At 42.0% G+C, this 24,225-nt stretch overlaps 1 protein-coding gene across 1 annotated transcript in view; it reads left to right on the top strand.

Annotated features, from left to right (window-relative positions):
• Positions 1 to 2,457: 2,457 nt before the first annotated feature.
• Positions 2,458 to 24,225, top strand: part of LOC132820602 (NXPE family member 3-like) — a 46,818-nt gene continuing 25,050 nt past the window's right edge. Inside the window, exons 1-2 of the mRNA XM_060832806.1 lie at positions 2,458 to 2,529; positions 12,881 to 13,662. Coding sequence (XP_060688789.1) covers positions 2,458 to 2,529; positions 12,881 to 13,662 — 854 coding nt within the window. The remainder of the gene's footprint in view (positions 2,530 to 12,880; positions 13,663 to 24,225) is intronic.

The following is a 24,225-nucleotide window of genomic DNA, read 5'->3' as shown; positions in this document are numbered from 1 at the left end:
TCGTTAACAGTTTTATATTTTACTCATGAGAGAGAGATGGAAATGTTTTCCCTCCTGACAACTTTACTAAAGTCTGTGCTAAAACAAAAACCATAAGTCTATAGGCTGTTGCTACTTAATGGCAGCAAAAGTCCTACCATTTTTCCTTCAGGCTTGTTGTCAAACCATTAAAGGCACAAATGCAATCTCAACTCTTAAAAGCTTTAGGTTTTCACCTTTTCCCACAAACAGTTTATTTCTAATAGACAGCAAATAATCCAAAATGCTCCTTGACTCTTGACCTTATCTAAGAAATCAGTTGATAAATTCCACATCAACTCAGTAACACCCAAATAGTTCATTTTTCTAGCATTCTTTCTGCCAGTCTTTGATCCTTATTTTCCATATTACAATTTTACTTGCCTTGCCTCCACTCTTTGAAATACTATGTATTTCCATATTTGATCTCTTGCCTCTATTATTTAGCTTGAACCCTACTCTGCAAGGGGAGATTCTATTCAATAGTTGGAGTTATGCCTAGCACAGAAAATGGTTGTGGCTGCTAGAGGTTAATGATCTTAACATCAGGAGGTTCTCAGAATAGCATCCTAGGCCTAATCACCTTCAGTTGCTTCATCAATGATTTTCTTTCCATCATAATGTCAAAGAAGAGAATATTCAGTGATAATTGCACCATTTGTGGCTGCTCAGATACTGAAGCAGTTCTATGCCTAAAGATGGCAAGACCTGGGCAATACCCAGATTTGGACTGACAAATGGAAAGTAACATTCACACCACACAAGTTCCAGGCAATGACCATTTTTAACAAATAAGAATCCAACCATTACCCCTTGAAATTCATTTGGAGGTGCCGGTGTTGGACTGGGGTGTACAAAGTTAAAAATCATTTAACATCAGTTTATAATCGAGAGAATGGTGCTGGAAAAACACAACAGGTCAGACAGTATCCTAGGAAGAGGAGAATTGACATTTCGGGCATAAGCCCTTCATCAGCAATAGGCTTGTGGGCCGGGGTAGGGGCGAGAGATAAATGGGAGGAGGGGTGGGGGGTGGGGTTGGGTGAAAGGTAGCTGAGTGCTTCCAAATAAGCCTGTTGAACTATAGCCTGGTGGTGTGTGGTTTTTACCCTTGAAATTCAATGGGATTACTATCACTGAATCCCCCAATACTGACATCCTTATAGAGGCTCAGAATTCTGCAGCACGTTAACACACCTCTGATCTCCTCTATACCAAACCACAAACCCCAATGCATAAGCCAGAAGTATGACTGAATACTGTCTAATTGCCTGCATGGGTGCAGCTCCAATGAATGTAACATTCTGGAGAATTACTTTCCACTTCTCCCGTTCCACGTTTTTCCCTATACCCTCCTTGTGCTCAAACCTATGCACAATTGCAACTTGACTACTATCTCCCCTGAATTAATCATTAGCTCCATTTTGGCACTCTTCCTTTCTAGGTACAAAGTTTATGAAGGGCTTATGCTCGAAACGTCGAATTCTCTATTCCTGAGATGCTGCCTGGCCTGCTGTGCTTTGACCAGCAACACATTTGCAACAAAGTTTATGATAGCCTACTGACAAAGTAAGCAATTCTGTTTAAACATGTGTCTGCAATCATGGTGCTATAAAAGGACGATACAAATAAGCATGCAGAAGTTAAGATTATTAGGCTGCTGTCCAGATATATAAGAAATTAGACATAAGATCAGTCGCCCTAGTATCCAGTGAGATCATGGCTGATCTAATAATCATCATCTCCAACTTCCTGCCTTTTCCCCATAATCCTTGGTTCCCTTTACTGATTGAACATTTGTCCATCAGCCTTGAATATATTTAACAATGCAGCTTCAACAGCCTTCAACAGCAAATAATTCCACACATTCACTACTCTCTGAGAAAAGAAATTTTTCCTTATCTCTGTCATAAATAGGCAACTCCTTCTTCTGAGATTATGCCCTCTGATTCTAGGCTCTCCGGCAAGGGAAACAACCTCTCTGCATCTACCCTGTCAAGTTTCTTAAAAATCTTGCAAATTCAAAATGTTGCTTGCATTCTTCAAAATTCCAATGAGTACACATGCAACCTACTCAACCTTCCCTCTTAAAAGAGTCCCTCCAAACCCAGGATCAGCTTAATGAACTTTCTCCAGACTGCCTCCAATATCAGAACATCTTTACTTAGATAAGGGATCCAAAACTGTTCACAGTATTCCAGCAGTGGCCTGGCTAGTGCCTTGTATATTTTCTGGAAAACCTCCCTACTTTTATACTCCATTCCCTTTAAAATAATGGTCAATCGTTCATTTGCCTTCCTTATTACCCAGTGAACTTGGATGCCAGCATTTCAGTTAGTGTTTACTTTTCCCATTTCTTTCTTTCAGATAAAAGAATCTGCAAGTATTTGCCAAACTGCGTAGAAATATAAGCCAATTGTGAGGCCTCAAGTATCCACCATGTCTGTACGCCAGTCCACTTTCCAGCTGATGACATTTTTGCTGCTGATTCGAAACATGGACTGCATTAAGGTATTGGGGATGAGTAGTTAAAATGATTATCCGATTGGCTGGTCTTATGATGATTTTATGTTTTGCCTTTTACATTTGTAATGGATGCTTATGCTCTTTTTGCTGCTATTGTCACCTCTTACATTTCTTTACTCCCTCTTCTCCTGAAACAATAATAAACTCCCTGAGTTGAGCTTCAACATGCCCCGGTTTTGGACCACTTCTTTATCTGCCTGGCTATTAGTCACATGTGATATGGCACTTGGTATTAAGTGCAAGCAGGCTAACATAAGGCATGTCCAATCTTGCCCTCATCCAACATACACACATATTTCCATTAAGGAAGTCCATGTTTTGCCTTTGTTAAATGAGGATCACATTTTCACCCAAATTCCCTAATGTCTCCCAGCATGTAGACAGTAAGCATCTTCCCAATTCCTTGCTGGCGTCCTTTTCAGCTGCAAGGAGCAATGCAACTAAAGCCTGCCACTTACTCCTTTAAGGGTAGAATAATCAGGCGAGTCAGTTTGGAGATTCCATTATGCAATTAACGCAACATGTCACAAAAAGCTAGGGGGCAAAGAATAAATGATGATCAGATGAGTGTCAACATCACAGCAGAAATCGAGGAAGCAAGGAATTAAAGGCTGGGCTTTAGGAGTTTGTAAGATTATAAGAAATAAATGCAAGACACTGCAAGGGGCTAGAGAAGAAATTGCAGGGGCCCCAGTTGATATTTTTGTGGGTTTGTCACGGGTAAGGTCCCGGAAGGTAGTGAATGCTGTGCCATTATTCAAGAAGGGCTGCAAAGAAAAGTCTGGGAACTACAGACCAGTAAGCTTAACATCTGTGGTTAGTAAATTACTTGAGAAGATTCTTCATAAACATGCATTTGGAAAGGCAGGGTTAGATTAGGAGTAGTCAGCATGGCTTTGTGAGTGGGAGATCATGCCTCACAAATTTGTTAGAGTTCTTTGATGAAGTGACCAGGAAAGTTGATGAGGGCAGGGCAGCAGACATAGTCTCTATGGATTTCAGTAAGGCCTTTGATAAGGTTTCCCATGGTTAGGGCTGGAAGGTTAGGTCGCATGGAATCCATGGCAATCTGGCAATTTGGATACAAAATTGGCTTGATGGTAGGAAGCAGAGGGTAATAGTGGAAGGATGTTTGTCAGACTGGAGGCTTGTGACTAGTAGAGTGCCTCAGGGGTCAGTGCTGGGCCCATTGTTGGTTGATATCTATATCAGTGATTTGGATGAGAATGTACAAGGCATGATTCGTAAGTTTGCTGATGACACTAAAATAGGCGGTAATTTGGACAGTGAAGAAGGTTATTAGAAATTGCAGCAGGAGGTTGATCAGCTGGGGAGGTGAGCCGAGAAGTAGCAAATGGAGTTTATTGTCAGTAAATATGAGGTCTTGCATTTTGGAAAGTCAAATCTAAATAGGAGTTTCATGTTGAATGGGAGGCCTAAAGGAGTGTAAAAGGACAAAAGGACCTTGGAGTTCAGGTGCACGGTTCTCTGAAAGTGGAGTCAGGACAGTGGAGAAGGCTTTAGGCACACTGGCCTTCATCAGTCAGGGCATGTTATGTTGCAGTTATACAGGATGTTGGTGAGGCAGACCTTGGAGCATTGTGTTCAGTTTTGTCACCTTGTTAAGGGAAGGAGTTTATTAACCTGAAAAGAGTGGAAAAGAAATTTACGAGGATGTTTCCTGGATTCAATTGTCTGAGTTAGAGGGAGAGGTTAGACAAGTTAGGACTTTGCTTCTTTAGAGCGTACTGAGGGTGAACCTAATAAAAGTGTAAAAGATCATGAGAGGCATGGATATGGTGAATGCACTCAGTCTTTTTCTGGGAATTGAAGACGAAAGGGCATCAGTTTAAGTTTGGGGGAAAAGAATAAAAGGGAACCTGAGGAGCACAGAGGGTGGTACACATATGGAACGAGCTGCTAGCAGAAGTGGTTGAGGTGGATAGATTATCAAAATTTAAAATTTAAAAGGCATTTGGAAAGTATACGGATAGGAAAGGATTAGAAAGATGCGGGCCAAGTGCAGGGAAACGTGGTTAGCGTGGATGGACATTTTGGTCAGCATGGACCAGTTTGGGACAAAGGGCTTGTATCCGTGCTGTATGACTGTATGACTAGGCCATTTGGCCCATCATACCTACATCTCTATTCAATACAAACATGGCTCACCTGACTGTAACCTCAAATCAATTTTTCTGCCTGTCCCCAATCATTCTTGAGTCCTTTATCAATTGACAATCTGTCTAAATCAGCCTTTAATGTACTCAATAACTTAGCCTTCACTACTGTCTAGGGAAGAGATCACTGGCCATCAAGAGAAGAAATTTCTCCCCTTCTTCATTGTTATGAAAGCCTAGATTTTGCTTCAGAATAAAATGTTTGGTTTTAAGCTTACATCGTTTAACTCTAGGCAAGTGGAGGCATCTGATTGAGAAGCTGAAAAGCAACTTTGATGAAAATGCAACTCAAAAACACTTGGATTTATTACATTTGAAAGTTAACAAATGTTGATCTTGCAAGTCCAGACTCCAAAATGAAAAGAGTCAACAATGAATGATCAATCTGTGATGCAATGAAGCCAATGGGAAATGAAAACAGGCAGTAAGATCCATGAGCAATAGAAATTTGGAGGGTTTGAGCTATAGGGAGAGGGTGATTAAGCTGGGGCTGTTTTCCCTGGAGCGTCAGAGGCTGAGGGGTAACCTTTTAAAGGTTTATAAAATCATGGGGGGCATGAACTAGGTCTTTTCCCTCAGATGGGAGAATCCAGAACTAACGGGCATAGGTTTAGGGTGAGAAAGGAAAGATATAAAAGTGACTTAAGGGGCAACTTTTTCATACAGAGGGTGGTGGGGTGTATGGAATGAGCTGCCAGAGGAAGTGCTAGAGATTGGTAACATTTAAAAAACATCTGGATGGGTATATGAATAGGGAGGGTTTGGAGGGATATGGGGCAGGTGCGGGCAAATGGGACTAGATTAATTTAGGATATCTGGTTGACATGCACGGGTTGGACCAAAGGGTCTATTTCCGTGTTGTACATCTCTATGACTAAATTATTTATCTGCATTGCAGAATCAAATATTTATGATGAAGGAAAAAATAATCACAGTCTGTTTAAATTTAAAGCAAGCCACATTTCCGTAGAGATTCTGATTCATTGTGAATCCTTGCTTATAAGTTTCTTTTGCTTTGTTTTGTGTGTTGAAAGAAGCAGCAATTCGTTTGGGTTTTGTGAGAGAAAAGCTGCTGGAGAATTTGGGCTACCTTGCAGTGAGTGGAAGAAACCTGCAGAGGTCCTCACTGAGCCGTTTGGCAGAAAGCACTCTGAATCACAGAACAGATAGAGAAATAGCAGTCGTTGTACATCCACAGCCATGACAGGTAGCTCAAGGATCACAGATCGTGAGGTCTTTAAAAACAATTGGAGCATTTCTTAGCCAGAAACAAATGAAAGGATTCCAATGATATTTATATATCGAGATAGCTGAAATACTGTTGTCCATAGTTCCAGAAGTGTCTGTAAGTGTTTGAAAGGATTAACACAGAGACGTGCCATACCACCGTCTACTATGATTATATCCTATGGAGCAATGGGCAAAACAGTTTAGGATCACAAAGAATTGAGACCTAATATCTGGTTCTCCTCAAAATCTCTGGAACAAAGCCAGTCAAATCATGTACATCAAAACCAGCTACGAACATGCAATAACCTAAATCTTGTTAATTCTAACAGACTCTTCTAACTAGACCACAAAGTGATTTTTGTCTATAGCACTATATGAAGCAGGTCCTGTAGTACACTGAGTAAAAGTCATGGCTGCAACCATCATATGAGTAGCAGCTTGTACAGTATAGTGAGATGTCACATCCATACAACATGGTAGAAAGTGCAATTGTTTTAAAGAATGCATGGTTAGTTGTGATTGGAGATATTCTAATTCATACAGCCACAGAGTCATGGAGTCATTGATTAGATTAGATTACTTACAGTGTGGAAACAGGCCCTTTGGCCCAACAAGTCCACACCGACCCGCCGAAGCGCAACCCACCCATACCCCTACATATACCCCTTGCCTAACACTATGGGCAATTTAGCATGGCCAATTCACCTGACCCGCACATCTTTGGACTGTGGGAGGAAACCGGAGCACCCGGAGGAAACCCACGCAGACACGGGGAGAACGTGCAAACTCCACACAGTCAGTCGCCTGAGGCGGGAATTGAACCCAGGTCCCTGGCGCTGCGAGGCAGCAGTGCTAACCACAAAAACAGTCATTCAGCACAAAAACAGACCCTTTGATCCAAGTAGTCCATGCCAATCATAATCCCAAACTAAACTAATCCCAACTGCCTGCACTTGGTCCACACCACTCCAATTATTTCTTATTCATGTACATATCTAAATGTTTTTTTAAATGATGCAACTATATTCACATCCACCACTTCCTCTGGAAGTTCATTCCATACACAAACCATTCTCTGAGTTAAAAAAGGCTCTTCAGTCTTTTTTAAAAACTTTTCCTCTCACCTTCAAACTATGTCTCCTAGTCATGAAATCCTCCACCCTAAGGAAAAGACATCTGCCATTCAACTTATCTATACCCCACATTATTTTATCAACTGCCATAAGGTCACCTCTCATCCTCCCACGCTCCAGTGAAATTACATCTCAGTTTATCTGGCCCGTCCTTATAACTCAAAACTTCCATTCCCAGCAACATCTTGGTAAATCTCTTCTGAACCCTCCAGCTTAATAATATCCTTCCTATAACAGGGAGATCAGAACTGGACACAATACTCTAGAAGGACCTTACCAACCTCAACATAATGCCCCAACTCATACTTAAAGATCTGAGCAATGACAAAAACGTTAAATGCCTGCTTAACCACCCTAACTGTAAATGATGCAAAGTTCAAAGAATTATGAACTTGAATCCCTATATCTCTGTACTCCATCACTGTCCAAAGCCCTAATTTTAACTGTGAAAGTCTTGTCTTTGTTTGTTTTACCAAAATGCAATACTTTGCATTTATCGAATTTAAACTCTATTTGCTACTCTTTACTCCATTTACCTAATTGGTAACAAAGAACAAAGAACAAAGAAAAGTTTACAGCCCAGGCACAGGCCCTTCAGCTGTCCAAGCCTGTGCCAATTCAAATCGACCCCCTAAACCTGTCGCCCAATTCCTAAGCATCTGTATCCCTCTGCTCCCCACCTACTCATGCATCTGTCCAGGTGCACCTTAAATGAATCTACCGTGCCTGTCTCTGCTACCTCTTCTGGCAATGCATTCTAGGCACCTACCACCCTCTGTGTAAAGTATTTTCCGCATGTATCCCTCTTAAATCTTTCACCTCTTACCTTGAATGTGTGACCTCTTGTTATTGAATCCTTCGCCGTGGGAAAAACCTTATCTCTCTCCACTCTGTCTATACCCTTCATGATTTTGTAGACCTCAATTTGGTTCCCCCCTCAATCTCCTTTTTTCTAATGAAAACAATCCTAACCTGCTCAGCTTCTCTTCAAATCTAGCACCTTGCATACCAGGCAACATCCTCATAAACCTTCTCTGCACCCTCTCCAAAGTGCCCACACCCTTTTGGTAATGTGGCGACTAGAAGTGTACACAGTAATCCAGTTGCAGCTGAACCAAAGTCTTGTACAATTTTAACATAACTTGCCAGCTCTTATACTCAATATTCCGTCCAATGAAGGCAAGCATACCATATACCTTCTTGACCACTCTATCTACCTGTGTAGCCACCTTCAGGATATAATGGACCTGAACTCCCTGATCTCTCTGCTCATCATTTTTACCCAAGGCTCTTCCGTTTACGGTATAGTTTGCTCTAGAATTAGACTTCCCAAAATGTATCACCTCACATTTGCCCAGATTGAACTCCATCGGCCACTTCCCTGCCCAACTCTCCAATCTATCTATATTCTCCTATATTCTTTGACAGTCCCCTATGTTTTCTGCTACTCCACCAATCTTGATGTCATCTGCAAACTTACTGGTAAAAACCAACAATGGCCTCTTCCAGATCATTTATGTATATCACAAACAACAGTGGCCCCAGCACTGACCCCTGTGGAACACCACTGGTCACCTTTCTCCATTTCGAGAAACTCCCTTCAACTACCACTCTCTGTCTCCTGTTGCTCAACTAGTTCTTTATCCACCTAGTTAGAATACTCTGCACACCATGTGACTTCACTTTCTCCATTAGTTTACCATGGGGTGTCTTATCAAATGCCTTACTAAAGTCCATGTATATGACATCTAGAGCCCTACCTTCATCTATCAACTTGGTCGTTTTCTCAAAGAACTCTATTAAGTTTGTAAGGCACAATCTCCCCCACAAAAAAACCATGTTGCCTATCATGATAAGCCCATACTTATCCAAATATAATAGATTTTATTCCTCAGTACCTTCTCCAACAACTTTCCCATCACTGACATCATATTCACTGGTCTGTAATTACCTGGAATATTCCTACTACCCTTCTTGTACAGGGGGACAGCATTAGCAACCCTCCATTCCTCTGGCACTTCACTTGTGTTTAAGGACGCTACAAAGATATCTGTCAGGGCCCCAGCTATTTTCTCTCTTGCCTCCCTCAGCAATCTGGGATAGATCCCTTCTGGTCCTGGGGTTTTGTCCATCTTAATATTCTTAGTCTCCCAACACATCTTCCCTCCTTATGTCAATGTGATCCAGAGTAAATAAACTTCTATCTCTAATCTCAATATTCATCATGCCCCTCTCCCCAGTGAACACTGATGCAAAGTAATCATTGAGAATCTCACCCATTTTCTTAGGTTCGACACACAACCTTCCTTCCTTATCTTTTAGTGGACCAAGCCTTTCTCTAGTCACACTCTTGCTTCTAATATATGAATAAAAGGCCTTAGGATTCTCATTAATTCTGCTCACTAAAGTTATTTCATTACCCCTTTTAACCCACTTGATTTCTCGTTTAAGATTGGTCCTCTAAGGACTGTTCTGTTCTTAGCTGCCTGGACCTTATGTATGCTTCCCTTTTCCTCTTGGTTAGTCACATGTCTCCTGTTATCCATGGTTCACAAATCTTGCCTTTCCTATCCCTTGTTTTCAAAGGAAAATGCCTATCCTGCACTATCTTCAACCTATCTTTGAAAGCCTCCTACATAACATTTGTGGACTTCCCTTCAAATTGCTGCCTCCAATCCACATTTCCCTGCTCCTGCTAAATGTTGATATAATTGGCCTTGACCCAGTTTAGTACTCTTCCCTTAGGCACACTCTCATCTTTGTCTACGAACATTCTATAACTTACAGAGAACTCACTATTCCCAAAGAAATCCGCCACTGCAACTTCTACCACCTGGCCTGGCCCATTCCCCAACACTAGGTCCAATATGGCCCCTTTCCTAGTTGGACTACTGACATACTGCTCTAGAAAATTTTAATGGATGCTCCCTACAAATTCTGTCCTGTCCAGATCTCTGACACTAAGTGTATCCCAGTCAATTTTGGGAAAATTAAAATCTCCCATCACCACCACCCTGTTGTATCTACATCTTTCCATAATCTGTTTACCTATTTGCTCATCTACCTCACGCTCACTGTTGGGAAACCTGCAGTACCTCCCCAACAATGTAACTACACCCTTCTTATTTCCAGCTCTATTCACAATGCCTCACTGCTCAAGCCCTCCATAGTGTCCTCCTTTAGGACAGCCGTGATATCATCCCTGAGCAGCAACGCAACTCCTCCCCGCCCTTTTACTTTCCTCCCTCTCCTATCTGAAGCATCTAGATCCTGGAACATTTAGTTGCCATTCATGCCCTTCCTTCAACCAAGTCTCTGCGATCACAATAATGTCATACTCCCAGGCACCAATCCAAGCCCTAAGTTCATCTGCCTTACACACTATACTCTTTGCATTAACTTCAGGTCACCAGTTTTTTTTACGTTCATCTTCGCTCTGCCTACTCTTCCCCTTGGTAATGCTAATGTCATGATTCTTACAGTCTCCAGTCTCCACCTCACTGTCTACTTGTCTTCTCTTCTGGTTCCCAACCTTCTGCCACATTAGTTTAAAAACTCTCCAACAGCAGTAGCAAAAACTCCACCAAGGACATTAGTTCCAGTCTGGTTCAGGTGTCCACCATCCAATTTGTAATTGTCCCACCTACCCCAGAACTGGTCCAAATGTCCCATAAATCTGAACTCCTCCCTCCTACACCATCCCTCAAGCCACATGTTCATCCTCCCTATTCTTGATCAAGATCTCTTTGTAACCTTAGATAACCTTCCTCACTATCTGCTATAAACTTGGTGTCATCTGCAAACTTACTAACTACGCTTTCTATATTCTGACTGAATTCATTTATGTAAATGACAAACAAAAGTGGGCCCAGCACCAGTCGCTGTGAAACACCACTGGTCACAGGCCTCCAGTCGGAAAAACAACAATCCCACCATCACTCTCTGTCTCCTGTCATTGAACCAATTTTGTTTCCAACTGGCAAGCTCACCCTGCATCCTATGTGATCTAACTTTACTAATTAGTCGACAGTGTGGAACTTTGTCTAAGGCTTTACTTAAAGTCCAAGTAAACAATGTCTACCATTCTGCCCTCATTAATCTTATTGGTTACTTCCTCAAAAACCCAATCAAATTCGTGAGACATGATTTCCCTCACACAAAACTATGCTGACAATCCCTAATTGATTCAAGCTTCTTCAAACGCTGGTCTGTTTTTGTCCAGCTCAGTGACTGTCTGTGTACTTGAATTTTCAGCCTAATGCTAGAGATCTGTGTGTTGCAGGATTTTGCCAAGTATTTATTGTCCATCCACAGTTGCCCAGAAGGTGGCAGTTAATTGCCCTCTTGAGTCATTGCAATCCACCAACACTGTCAAAATGGAGGGAGTTAAATGATTTAAGCCTAGCAATGGTGAAGGAACAACGATGTAGTTTCAAATCAGAATGTATGTTTGGAGGAGAACGTTTTTGCGGGCGCGAGTGTTAACATGCATCTGCTGCCCTGTCCTTTTGGGTATCAGAAGCTACAAATTTCAAAGGTGTAAGTCTAAGGAGCCAATGTAAATGGAGTCATATCTAGCAAAATGGAAAATGGTTTTTATTGGACGTCAATAATCTCACTTCCAGGACATCATTGCAGAAGTTCTTAAGGATAGTGTCCTAGGCCCAATCATGTACAGATTCTTCATCAATAACCTTACTTCCATCATAAACCCAGAATTAGGGACATTTGTTGATGATTGCATAATGTTCAGTACCACTTGAAACTCCACAGATACTAAAGGATCAGTGTCGCAAGACCTGGACAACATCCAAACTTGGCCTGATGAGTGACAAGTGGCAGACAAAGACCATCGCAAACAAAAGTTAATCAAAATATCACCTATTGTCAATTAAGGGCATTACCCATTGTCAAATTCTCTTTAAATGTTCTAGGGCTTACCACTGATCAGAAACTGAACTGGGCTGTTGTATAAATGAATGGAAATAAAAAAATCAATTCAAGATAAACTGAGGCTTTGAGCAATCTCATACTTAATGCAGCTAATGCTGAAGCATCAACCTGTTTGGGCCATTTTAGCATTTTAGACTGACAGCAGTTGGAGACTTGCATTGTCTTCTTGTGAGCCATACAGTTCTTACCTACTTCTTGCTGTGGTAGTTAATGTGCCTAAGAGTTACTGTTACCTGTATATATTTACTGGAGTATAATCTACTATGTTCTGTTATCTAAGACAAGACTCTACTGAGACATTTTAGTGATTCATCCGTCATCGTGGATTATTGGACAGACATTTAGACGAGAATAATGAAGAGAATGGGTGGCAAGGTTCAATCAAAGTACAAGGGGTTGGTACTCAGGCCTTCTCATCTTTGTTATAATATGTCATATAAATATTGTTGCTACTCAGATGGCTCTACAGCTTAGAATTCTACATCAAGTATTCCATCTCCCATCTCTCCAAAGCCACCAATTTGCTGGAGCGTGTTTTGCGTTATTTCTTGCCCTACAACATCCCATCCCAAGGAACCCACAGTCCCAGCTCAGAGTATTGGTATAACTGGTGTCAGGCCAGACTCTCATTCATAATCACAATATCAGAAAATGACAAGCTTTCCAAATTTAAAAGTATGTCACACTCTGTGCCAAAAGTCCAAAAAATATCTAAGGCCTAAACTACTCTTTTTAGCTTTCTTGCTTTTTCTCTTTAACAAGTGGAAAGATTACAATTGAAAATGACAAATGGAAGCAGGATATAGAACATATTTGTTTAAAAAATTTCCTTCCTATTCACAGCATAATAAATATTCAGCATCTAGACGAGAGCAAAGTAAGAAAAGATACCCATCTTCAGCATCAAAGTCAACAAAGGAACACATTGAAGAGCAGGCACCTTGGACAGACAGGCTATTGCAATGTGGCTACCAGAATCACAGCTTCACCCCTGAAGAAAGGTCAGAGGGAACATTCCTTATGAAAATGATCGAATGGCCAAAACCCCCCGACTCTGCTGTGCCCTTTCAGAAAAGCAGCAACCCAGCACGTGTTCGCTTTGTCATTTTAAATTCTGCAAAGACTTTCTATGTGGGAGATCAGCTACAAGTGATGCTGCAGATGAGAGATTTTGATGGCTACCCAAAGCAATATGGGGGTGACTATCTCCAAGCTCGGATCCACACCCCAGCTTTAAGAGCTGGTTCAGCAGGAACTGTTATAGACAATGAAAATGGAATTTATCGTATCAATTTTAAATTACTTTGGCCGGGGAAAGTTAAAGCTTTTGTTTTATTGGTTCATCCCAGTGAAGGGATCCAAGCACTTAAAAGGCTACGTGAGGAACAGCCAGAGAGAATATATTTTAAAAGTGCTTTCAAATCAGGAAATGCCTCCGAGACTACTGTGTGTAATCTTTGTTTGCCTCAATCTAAATCATTCTGTAACTTTACTGACCCCAAGACTGGGGAGCCCTGGTTCTGTTACAAACCAAAGAAGCTTCCCTGCTCTGCTCGCTTCGCCCACACAGTGGGAGAGTTTCAGCAAGATTTCTTTGAAGGAGAAGAAGAACGCTACTTCCAAAGGTATGTCACTGAACAATTTCTTATTTACTATAGTTTGATTTCTGCTTTCCTCACATGAGACATAAAGGTTCTTTGCAATCATTGCCCAGTTCTAGAGCCCTATTTGTGATATAACATTGCAATTTCCATATCTAAAAGAGTGTATTGGGTGGCAGTTGGTGCTGCAAGGCCACTGCAAAGATACCTGGAAGTCATGTGTACAAAGCTGGAATCCCACTGCACTTCAAAGAGTCCCCGTGTTCTTGATGATTTTCTGCCAAAATAATCGTGATGGGCAGTGCCTAAACCCGGTTGGCATGCCCCAAGTTTGACCAAATAATGTACCTTGCCATGGGTGATCCATAGACAATCGTGAAAAAAAAATTTTAAAAGGAGGCATATACAAAAGAAGTGAGTTGATCCCAGTATGTAGAAACATAATCCAAAATGACAAAAAAAAAGAGAAATGGTTAGCCAAAGAAAAATTGACAATGGAACAAAAATTGTTAATCATTTAGTAAAAGGAGCTTCAGGTTACCCTGTGGTAAACCGTTTGTAAAATGGAACTACATACATTGGTGGTGTTAACAAGCCTGAGGCATTGTTATGAGGCATTTACCACTCTATTAAACACAGATAAAGGGCATTTAAAATCAAATAATTTTAGCATGAAAAGTTTGTGTTATTAATCAATCTCTATTTGGAGATAATCCTGGTCTTTAACGTTGATGTGACATTGCCTTTCAAATAACCATGCCTCTCAGTGAGGGAGCAATCAGACTTTTATTGACAAACCTTGACCATTAAACATTAAAAGTAGCAATTAGTTGCCCTGAGTAGAATACATGTCCAATCCAGTTTATTTTGTTTTGTTTCAGTGTCTACCCTTGAAACAGCATAGACCTGGGTAGATTTGCTCCTTGCTCATAAACTGATTAATGGAATAACTTTCATCCTTTATTTCTGAGCCCCTAACCTCAGAGTCTTCCCATTTCCTTCTTTACATGTAGAAGATCTCCCTTAGTTGCCTTTCTTAATGTTTTCTGATCTTTCCAGGGGTTTTGCGGACAAAGAGGGCAGAGTACCTGCTGCTGATTTCAATCTTTTCAGTACCTGTGCCTCGTACTTCTTTCAATATTCTATGACCATTTTTGCTGGTTCCAGAATTTTTAGGGCTTCTGATGTTGAACTAGTGCCAAACAAAATTATTTTCTACTTTACATTGCTGTTGAGGACCCCATAAAAAGTTATGTCATGTTCTGTGAGGTGCAACTGGATATGTCATGCTGGTTTTAGCAGTAACTCTTGCTGAATAACCAATCAGATTATTCTGATTGATTAATAAATTTTAAGAATTAATTTACGGTGGAGCCTCGATTATCTGAATGAGACAGGTGGGCAGTATTTCATTAGAATAATTGATTATTCAGATAATTGATTTGACTTTAAACAAGGGAAGTCATACTGATCTAACATTTTGCTCTATTGGGGAGTTTGTTTAAATCTATAATTTCAATGAGTCTGCTATTTTAACAAACTAATCTTTGCATTCTGCAAATTGCAAGTTAAACTGAGAAGAACTGAGCCCTTACCATCTCATAAATATATGAAGTTCCAGCATTAAGCAAGGTCTTGAACAGCTTCTACAATCACAAGAGCATTTGTCAGTTTCTGCTGAATTCAGTTTTGTGATGCGTTTGCTTCCTCTGATGGGAATAAAGCATTTACTTTTACAAAGGACTGTGTAACTAACCCTTAGGTTTAGAAAATCCAGTCACTCTTGCTTGAGATGCTTGTATTTCTTTGCTTTTGTCAGTGTTTCCACATGTTCGTCAGTCCAGGTAAATTGAATACACATTCCTTTTTGATGTACATTGAGATCTTTTTTTGATAATCTGAAATTCAGATAAGCAAGGTTCCTCTGTATATTAGCAGAATGGTGGAAATTGGCAGATTTAGATTAGATTACTTACAGTGTGGAAACAGGCCCTTCGGCCCAACAAGTCCACACCGACCCGCAACCCATTCCCCTACATTTACCCTTTCACCTAACACTACAGTCAATTTAGCTTGGCCAATTCACCTAACCTGCACATTTTTGGACTGTGGGAGGAAACCCACACAGACACGGGGAGAACGTGCAAACTCCACACAGACAGTCACCTGAGGCGGGAATTGAACCCAGGTCATCTGGCGCTGAGAGGCAGCAGTGCTAACCACTGTGCCACCATGCCGCCAACTTATGATAAGCTATTGGTAGATCTTTAAACAAAATCCTTGAACCTAAGTTGTTTTTAAAAACTTGCATGGATATTTCAGCTTCTGCCTTAATTCTATGTGTATGTCCCAACATTTGCTTCACTTTGTGTAAAACTTTGATGAAGTGATTGATTTTAAAGCCTTTCATTGCCCGTTTTCCTGTCTGTGAGAATTTTTCAAATTGTGACTGGTTACTTAGTGACATCACTACAACTTCACATGCAAATTCCTATAACATGACATTGAAATGAGTTGTATTTCAAGAGAGTTCACTTTCTTGTTATGGAAGTAAATAAATCTCATAGTGAGGTGGTTTTTGAGGTCAGCAAAACCCATGGCCATCATATGCAGACATCAGCATTTTTATTCCCTGCATGCTGCTTAAATAGAACATAGAACATAGAACAATACAGCACAGAACAGGCTTTTTGGCCCACGATGTTGTGCCGAACATTTGTCCTAGCTTAATCACCTAAACATGTACCTATCCAATTGCCACTTAAAGGTCACCAATGATTCTGACTCTGCCATTCCCACAGGCAGCGGATTCCATGCCCCCACCACTCTCTGGGTAAAGAACCTACCCCTGACATCCCTTCTTTACCTTCCACCCTTCATCTTAAATTTATGTCCCCTTGTAACACTCTGTTGTACACGGGAAAAAGTCTCTGACGGTCTACTCTATCTATTCCCCTGATCATCTTATAAACCTTTATCAAGTCACCCCTCATCCTTCGCCGTTCCAATGAGAAAAGGCCTAGCACTCTCAACCTATCCTTGTACGACCAATTCTCCATTCGAGGCAACATCCTGGTAAATCTCCTCTGCACACTCTCCAAAGCTTCCACATCTTTCCTAAAGTGAGGTGACCAGAACTGCACACAGTACTCCAAATGTGGCCTTACCAAGGTCCTGTACAGCTGCAACATTACCTCACGACTCTTGAATTCAATCCTTCTACTAATGAATGCTAATACACCATAGGCCTTCTAACAAGCTCTATCCACTTGAGTGGCAACTTTCAAAGAGCTATGAACATAGATCCCAAAATCCCTCTGCTCATCCACCTTACTAAGAACCCTACCGTTAACCCTGTATTCCGCATTCGTATTTGTCCTTCCAAAATGGACAACCTCACACTTGACAGGGTTGAACTCCATCTGCCACTCCTCAGCCTAGCACTGCATCATATCTAAGTCCCTTTGCAGCTGACAACAGCCCTCCTCACTATCCACATCTCCACCAATCTTCATATCATCTGCAAATTTACTGACCAACCCTTCGACTCCCTCTTCCAAGTCATTAATAAAAATTACAAACAGCAGAGGACCCAGAACTGATCCCTGCGGAACTCCACTTGTAACTGGGCTCCAGGCTGAATATTTACAATCTACCACCACTCTCTGACTTCGACCGGTTAGCCAGTTCTCTATCCAACTGGCCAAATTTCCCACTATCCCATGCTTCCTGACTTTTCGCATAAACCTACCATGGGGAACCTTATCAAATGCCTTACTAAAATCCTTGTACACTACATCCACTGCTCTACCCTCATCCACATGCTTGGTCACCTCCTCAAAGAATTCAATAAGACTTGTAAAGCAAGACTTACCCCTCACAAATCCATGCTGGCTGTCCCTAATCAAGCAGTGGCTTTCCAGATACTCATAAATCCTATCCCTCAGTACCCTTTCCATTACTTTGCATACCACCAAAGTAAGACTAACTGGCCTGTAATTCCCGGGGTTATCCCTATTCCCTTTTTTGAACAGGGGCACAACATTCGCCACTCTCCAGTCCCCTCATACCACCCTTGTTGACAGTGAAGATGAAAAGATCATTGCCAATGGCTCTGCAATTTCCTCTCTTGCTTCCCACATTATCCTAGGATATGTCCCGTCAGGCCCGGGGGACTTGTCTATCCTCAAGTTTTTCAAAATGCCTAACACATCTTCCTTCCTAACAAGTATCTCCTCTAGCTTACCAGTCCATTTCATACTCTCCTCTTCAACAATATGGTCCCTCTCATTTGTAAATATTGAAGAAAAGTACTCATTCAAGACCTCTCCTATCTCTTCCGACTCAATACACAGTCTCCCACTACTGCCCTTGATCGGACCTACCCTCGTTCTCGTCATTCTCATGTTTCTCACAAACGCATAAAAGGCTTTGGGGTTATCCTTGATCCTACCCACCGAAGATTTTTCATGCCCTCTCTTAGCTCTCCTAATCCCTTTCTTCAGCTCCCTCCTGGCTATCCTGTATCCCTCCAATGCTCTGTCTGAACCTTGTTTCCTCAACCTTATGTAAGCCTCCTTCTTCCTCTTTACTAGGCATTCAACCTCCCTCGTCAACCAAGGTTCCCTCACACGACCATCTCTTTCCTGCCTGACAGGTACACACGTATCAAGGACATGTTCCTTGAAAAACTTCCACATTTCAACGACATCCTTCCCTGACAGCCTATGCTCCCAACTTATGCTCCTCAGATCCTGTCTTGTAGCATCGTATTTACCCTTCCCCCAATTGTAAAACCTACCCTATTGCACGCACCTATCTCTCTCCATAACCAAGGTGAAAGTCGGACAATCTACTGAGCTACCCTGACATACTGAGTTAGAAAAGCTTCCTGGACACACTGCACAAACACTGTCCCGTCCTATCTACTTGATCTAAAGACCTTCCAATCAATATTTGGGAAGTTGAAATCGCCCATGACTACTACCCTGTGGCTTCTGCACCTTTCCAAAATCTGTTTCCCAATGTGTTTCTCCACATCTCTGCTGCTATTGGGGGGCCTATAGTAAACACCCAACAAGGTGACTGCTCCTTTCCTATTTCTGATTTCAGCCCATACTACCTCCAAAGGCAGATCCCCCTTGAACTGCCTTTCTGCAGCCATTATACCATTTCTAATTAGCAACGCCACACCCCCTCCTTTATTATCACCCTCCCTAATCTTACTGAAACATTTGTAACCAGGAACCTCCAACAACCATTCCTGTCCCTCTTCTATCCACATTTCTGTGATGGCCACAACATCGTAGTCCCAAGTACCAATCCACGCCTTAAGTTCATCTTCCTTATTTCTGATACTCCTTGCGTTGAAGTATACACACTTGAACCCATCTCTGTGTCCGCAAGAATTCCCTGTCAGTGCTACCTTCTTCGCTGCCTCCCTACATTCTTGGACATCCTGAAAAACAGCTAACCTATTTGCTGGACTACAAGTCCAGATCCCATCACCCTGCCAAATTAGTTTAACCCCCCCCGAAGAGTGCCAGCAAACCTACCTCCCAGGATATTGGTGCCCTTCTGGTTCAGGTGCAACCCTTCCTGCTTGTACAGGTCCCACCTTCCCCAGAATGCAGTCCAATTGTCCAAATACCTGAAGCCCTCCCTCCTACACCATCTTTGCAGCCACGTGCTCAACTGCACTCTCTCCCTATTCCTTGCCTCACTGTCACGTGGCACCGGCAACAACCCAGAGATGATGACTCTGTCCGTCCTAGCTTTTAGCTTCCAGCCTAACTCCCTGAGCTCCTGAATGACCTCCCCACCCCTCTTCCTACCTATGTCGTTGGTGCCAATGTGCACCACGACTTCTGGCTGCACACCCTCCCCCTTAAGGATTCTGAAGACATGGTCCGAGACATCTCGGACCCTGGCACCCGCGAAGCAACAAACCAACCGAGAGTCCTCCCCATGTCCACAGAACCGCCTGTCTGTCCCTTTAACTATAGAGTCTCCTATAACTAGCGCTCTCTTCCTCTCCCCGTTTCCCTTCTGAGCCTCAGAGCCGGACCTCGTGCCAGAGACCCGGTCACTGCAGCTTACCCCTGCTAGGCCATCCTCCCCAATAGTATCCAAAGCGGTATACTTATTGTTGAGGGGATCGACCACAGAGGATCCCTGCACTGCCTGTTTCCTCCACTTCCCACCTCTAACTGTTACCCAGCTACCTCTGTTCTCTGGCGTAACTATGTCCCTGTAGCTTCTATCTATCACTCTCTCAGCCTCTCGAATGATCCTGAGTTCATCCAACTCCAGCTCCAGTTCCCTAACGCGGTCTGTGAGGAGCTGGAGCTGGCTGCACTTCCTGCAGATGAAGTTGACAGGAGCATCGGTGGTCACCCCTATCTCAAACACCCTGCAGGAGGAACATTCCACTGCCTGCGCTGCCATAACTCTACATTTAGTCTCCAAAACAAGAACACTAAGTAGCTTACCTGTTCAGCTGACTGAGTCCTTTTTTTTAGCTTAGAGGAGGAGGGAGGGTGGGAGGCACTACACGTGTAGTGTCTCGGGTTCCTTCTCCACTCATTATAGGGTGGACAGCACAAAAAGTTTAAAGTGAGAACAACCTTAAAAAGTCAATGCATCATGTTTCCAGCCTTGTACTCTTTTCCACGAATGTCAACTTTCACTTAAGATTTAAATGGAAATTTATTTTTTGATATCACTCTTTCCCCAGCTACCTGATGATATCTTGATATTGATGCCCAGAGATTTGAAACATAAACTTGGGATGGCATGGTGGCTCAGTGGTTAGCATTCTGCCTTGTAAAGCCAGGGAGACAGGTTCAATTCCAACCTCGTGTGTAGGTCTTTGTTGAATTTGCATGTTCTCCCTGTGTGGGTTTCCCCTGAATGCTCTAGTTTCCTCCCACAGTCCAAAGATGTGTAGGTTATGCAGATTGGACATGCTAAATTGATCAAGGATGTGTGGATTAGCCATGGGAAATGCAGGGTCTCAGGGAAAGGGGAGGGTGTTCTTTGGAAGGTCAGTGTGAACTCAAAGGGCTGAATGGCCTGCTTTCACACTGTAGGGATCCTATGATTGTGCCTTTGATGTTGAATTGTTAAAATCTCCCTGCATACCATTCAGTTTGCAATACAATCCAGGCAAAACAGTGTGAACTGGTGCAAATTTACAGCAATATCTGTTGTCCTTTTGGGTAATTTTAGTGGTCAGAAGGGAAAACAATGGTCTGGATGACCACCATCACCATCTCTGGATATGTGCTATTTCACCAGCTGGACAGGCCCAGCAGAGTTGGCAGCATAGTTGTGTCTATGGAGGGAGATGTCCTGGGAGCCCTGAGCATTGATTTCCGACACCATCAAGCCTGATGATGCCAAAACATGGGCAAGGAAACTTCCTACTGATTACCAAAGACCAGCTTCTCTTAGTTGATGAATCAGTACTCCCCCATCTTGAACAGAGGCATCACTAGGGTGGTAAGGGTACAGAATGTACTCTGCTTGGGGAATTTCAATATCCAGTAATAGCTTGGCAGCAGCACTACTGACCAAGTTGGTAGGAACCTTACAGCATACAGCTGCCAGACAGCTGCCAGACGGCAGATGGTGAGGGAGCCATCAAGAGAGAAAGACATACTTAACCTCATCTTCATTATCTGTCCATTGCAGATGGATTGTTCCATGACAGTATCAGAAAAAGTGATCATCACACAGTCCTTGTTTCACATTGAAAATATCTTACATGGTGTAATGTAGTATTATGGCTGTTCTCAATGGTAAAGACTTCAAATCAATATGGCTACACAATACTGAACATCCATAAGGCACAGTAGGCCATCAGCAGCAGAAATGTGCTCCAACACAATCTGTAACATTTTGTCCTGCCATATCCCCACTTTACCATTGCTGTCAAGCTAGGGATAAATCCTGAATCAATGAAGAATGAATAAGAACATGCCAGGACAAATCCAATCCAGCTAATTACCACCACATTAGTCTCCACTCAATTAGTAAAGGGATGGGAGGTGTCATCAGCAGCGCTATCAAGCAGCATTTACTTAGCAATAAAATGTTCAGTGATGCCCAGTTTGAGTTCCATCAGGGCCATTCAACTCCTGATCTCATTATAGTCTTGGTTCAAAGATAAATAAAAGAACTGAAATCCAGGGTTGAAGTGAGGGTAACAGCTGCTATGGACTAGGCCAGACCACCCAAAACATTCTTAAGCAGGCAGCCCCAAACCGTAACTTTGCAATTTGTTTCGATAAGTGTATAGTGAAAATTACCCAGAGCAAGTTAGCAAGGTTGACTACCAGGATTAAAACAGACAAAAATTTATTCACAAAATTACACAATGAAACACAAAGAATATAATAAAGAACCCCTACAGAACTCAGTCTATCCAAACGAGACTTAACTATTCTGTTCCAATTCCACACAACAGTCCCAATAAGCAAAAACTATTAGAAACCAGTATAGATGAATGGAACAGATACTTACAGGTTGAAGTTAGAAGGGCAGAGAGAGAGAGAGAATTTATTTCCACACAGCTCACTGTTGAAATCCAAACTACTGGACTGAACTAAACTGTTCAGCTCAGCTAAAGAGCTGACCATTCCCTTTTCTTTATACAGTTTACCACTTATTACCACTTTAGCCTGAAATCTAATCTGCTTACATTTAAACAAAAAGCCTCTCAAAATCCTTTTCATCTCTGTACCTAACCAGTCTGGTCAGAGCCCAGCCTGGTTTATTACCCCTCTGGAAAAAAATTAAGGACAGAGTATCCTTGAGCCAAGGAATAGCTTTTAGTTAAAAAAAAGGGCTAACTTAGTGGCACCAACTCCCCTGAAATAAAATGAACCATCAATACCAAAATATGGCTTCATTTTTAACCTTTCAAATCCCTGTTAGTAGTCTGAACTAACTATAACTAACTGAACTATAGTAGTATATTTCCATTCCTGATGATGGGCTCTGGCCCGAAACGTTGAATTTCCTGTTCCTTGGATGCTGCCTAACCTGCTGTGCTTTAACCAGCAACACATTTTCAGTATATTTCCATTATACTACTATAGTTCTATATTACTAGTACTAGTAGTATAGTACATTATACGAACTATAAACATGCAAACAAGCACAACTACATGCAAATTCAAGCCGTAGCACACTCGCCACCAAACACCCCTGTACCTTATTTGAGTCTCAACAATGCATTGGTAATCACAGTTTTGTGACTTGCCACATGCACAACTGTTAAATTGAATGGTTGTAACAACAAACTCCATCTAAACAGTCTGGCATTTTTATCCTTAAATTTCTCCATAAATGTCAATGGGTTATAATCGGTGTGCATGATTGTCTCAGATGCATTGCTGGTAATATAAACACCGAAATGTTGCTTAAAGTCACTTTCTCCACCATTGAATATTTCTGTTGATGAACGTTCAGCTTCTTAGAAAAATACCCAATGGGTTTTTCTATCCCCTCGTCATCCTCCTGCAGGAGCACCGCACCGACACCCACATCAATGGCATCAATAGCCACCTTGAAAGGCTTTTTGTAATCCAGTGTGGCTAATACTGGGGCAATGGTTAACACTGTTTGTAGGCTGTCAAATGCCTTTTGACAGTTTCCTGTCCACTTAATCTTCTTGCCCTCTTTTAACAATTCAGTGATTGGAGCAACCACACTGCTAAAGTTCAGCACAAACATTCTGTAAAATCCACTCAATCCCAGGAACAGCAGTACTTCTTTCTTCATTGACGGTGTGGGAATGCCCCAATTACTTACGCTTTTGCATCCCGTGGGGCCATTTGTTCGTGTCCAATAAAATGGCCCAGGAAGGTGACTTGGGCTTTGGCAAATTCACTTTTAGCTTGGTTCACCACCAAGCCTGTCTTCCAAAGTCGATTGAACAAGTCTGATAAATGTTGTAAAGGTTCCTTCCATGAATGACTAAAAATCACCAGGTCATCAATATGCACCACACAGTTGGGTAATCCAGCAATGACCTTATTAGTCAGACTCTGAAGTGTGGCTGGGACATTTTTCATACCAAGTGGCATGACTTTAAACTGATATAGTCCATTTGGCATTACAAAAGCCAAAATTGTCTTTGCTCTCACTGGCAGAGGTACTTGTCAGTAACCTCTGAGCAAATCCAACTTAGAAACATAAGCTGCTTGTCCCACTTTTTTGACACAGTACTCCAGTTGGAATTGAATATACATCAGTCTTTGTAATGGCGTTGACTGCGCAGTTGTCCACACATAACAGTTGGGTACCATCTGGTTTTGGTACCATGACTATGGGTGAGCTCCAGTCACTGTAATTCACTTCAATTACTCCATCTTGGACCATGCTGTCCAGCTAACTCTACAGCTATATTTAATGGTTCTCTAAAATTTGACACATTATCCAAATGGGTGGTCTCTGAATTCTGACTTATTAATTTCTCCTTAATCAATTTTAACGGTCCTCTTACTTCATGCCCAAAAGTTCTTTCAAAGGGACTGAATTTGATTCATTCGGTGCATCTCTGATCACGAAAAGTACAAA

The sequence above is a fragment of the Hemiscyllium ocellatum genome, chromosome 12 (genome assembly GCF_020745735.1).
Source record: "Hemiscyllium ocellatum isolate sHemOce1 chromosome 12, sHemOce1.pat.X.cur, whole genome shotgun sequence".
Lineage (NCBI taxonomy): Eukaryota > Metazoa > Chordata > Chondrichthyes > Orectolobiformes > Hemiscylliidae > Hemiscyllium > Hemiscyllium ocellatum.
Note: the sequence above shows the minus strand (reverse complement) of the source record. Positions and strands in the feature narration are given on the sequence as shown.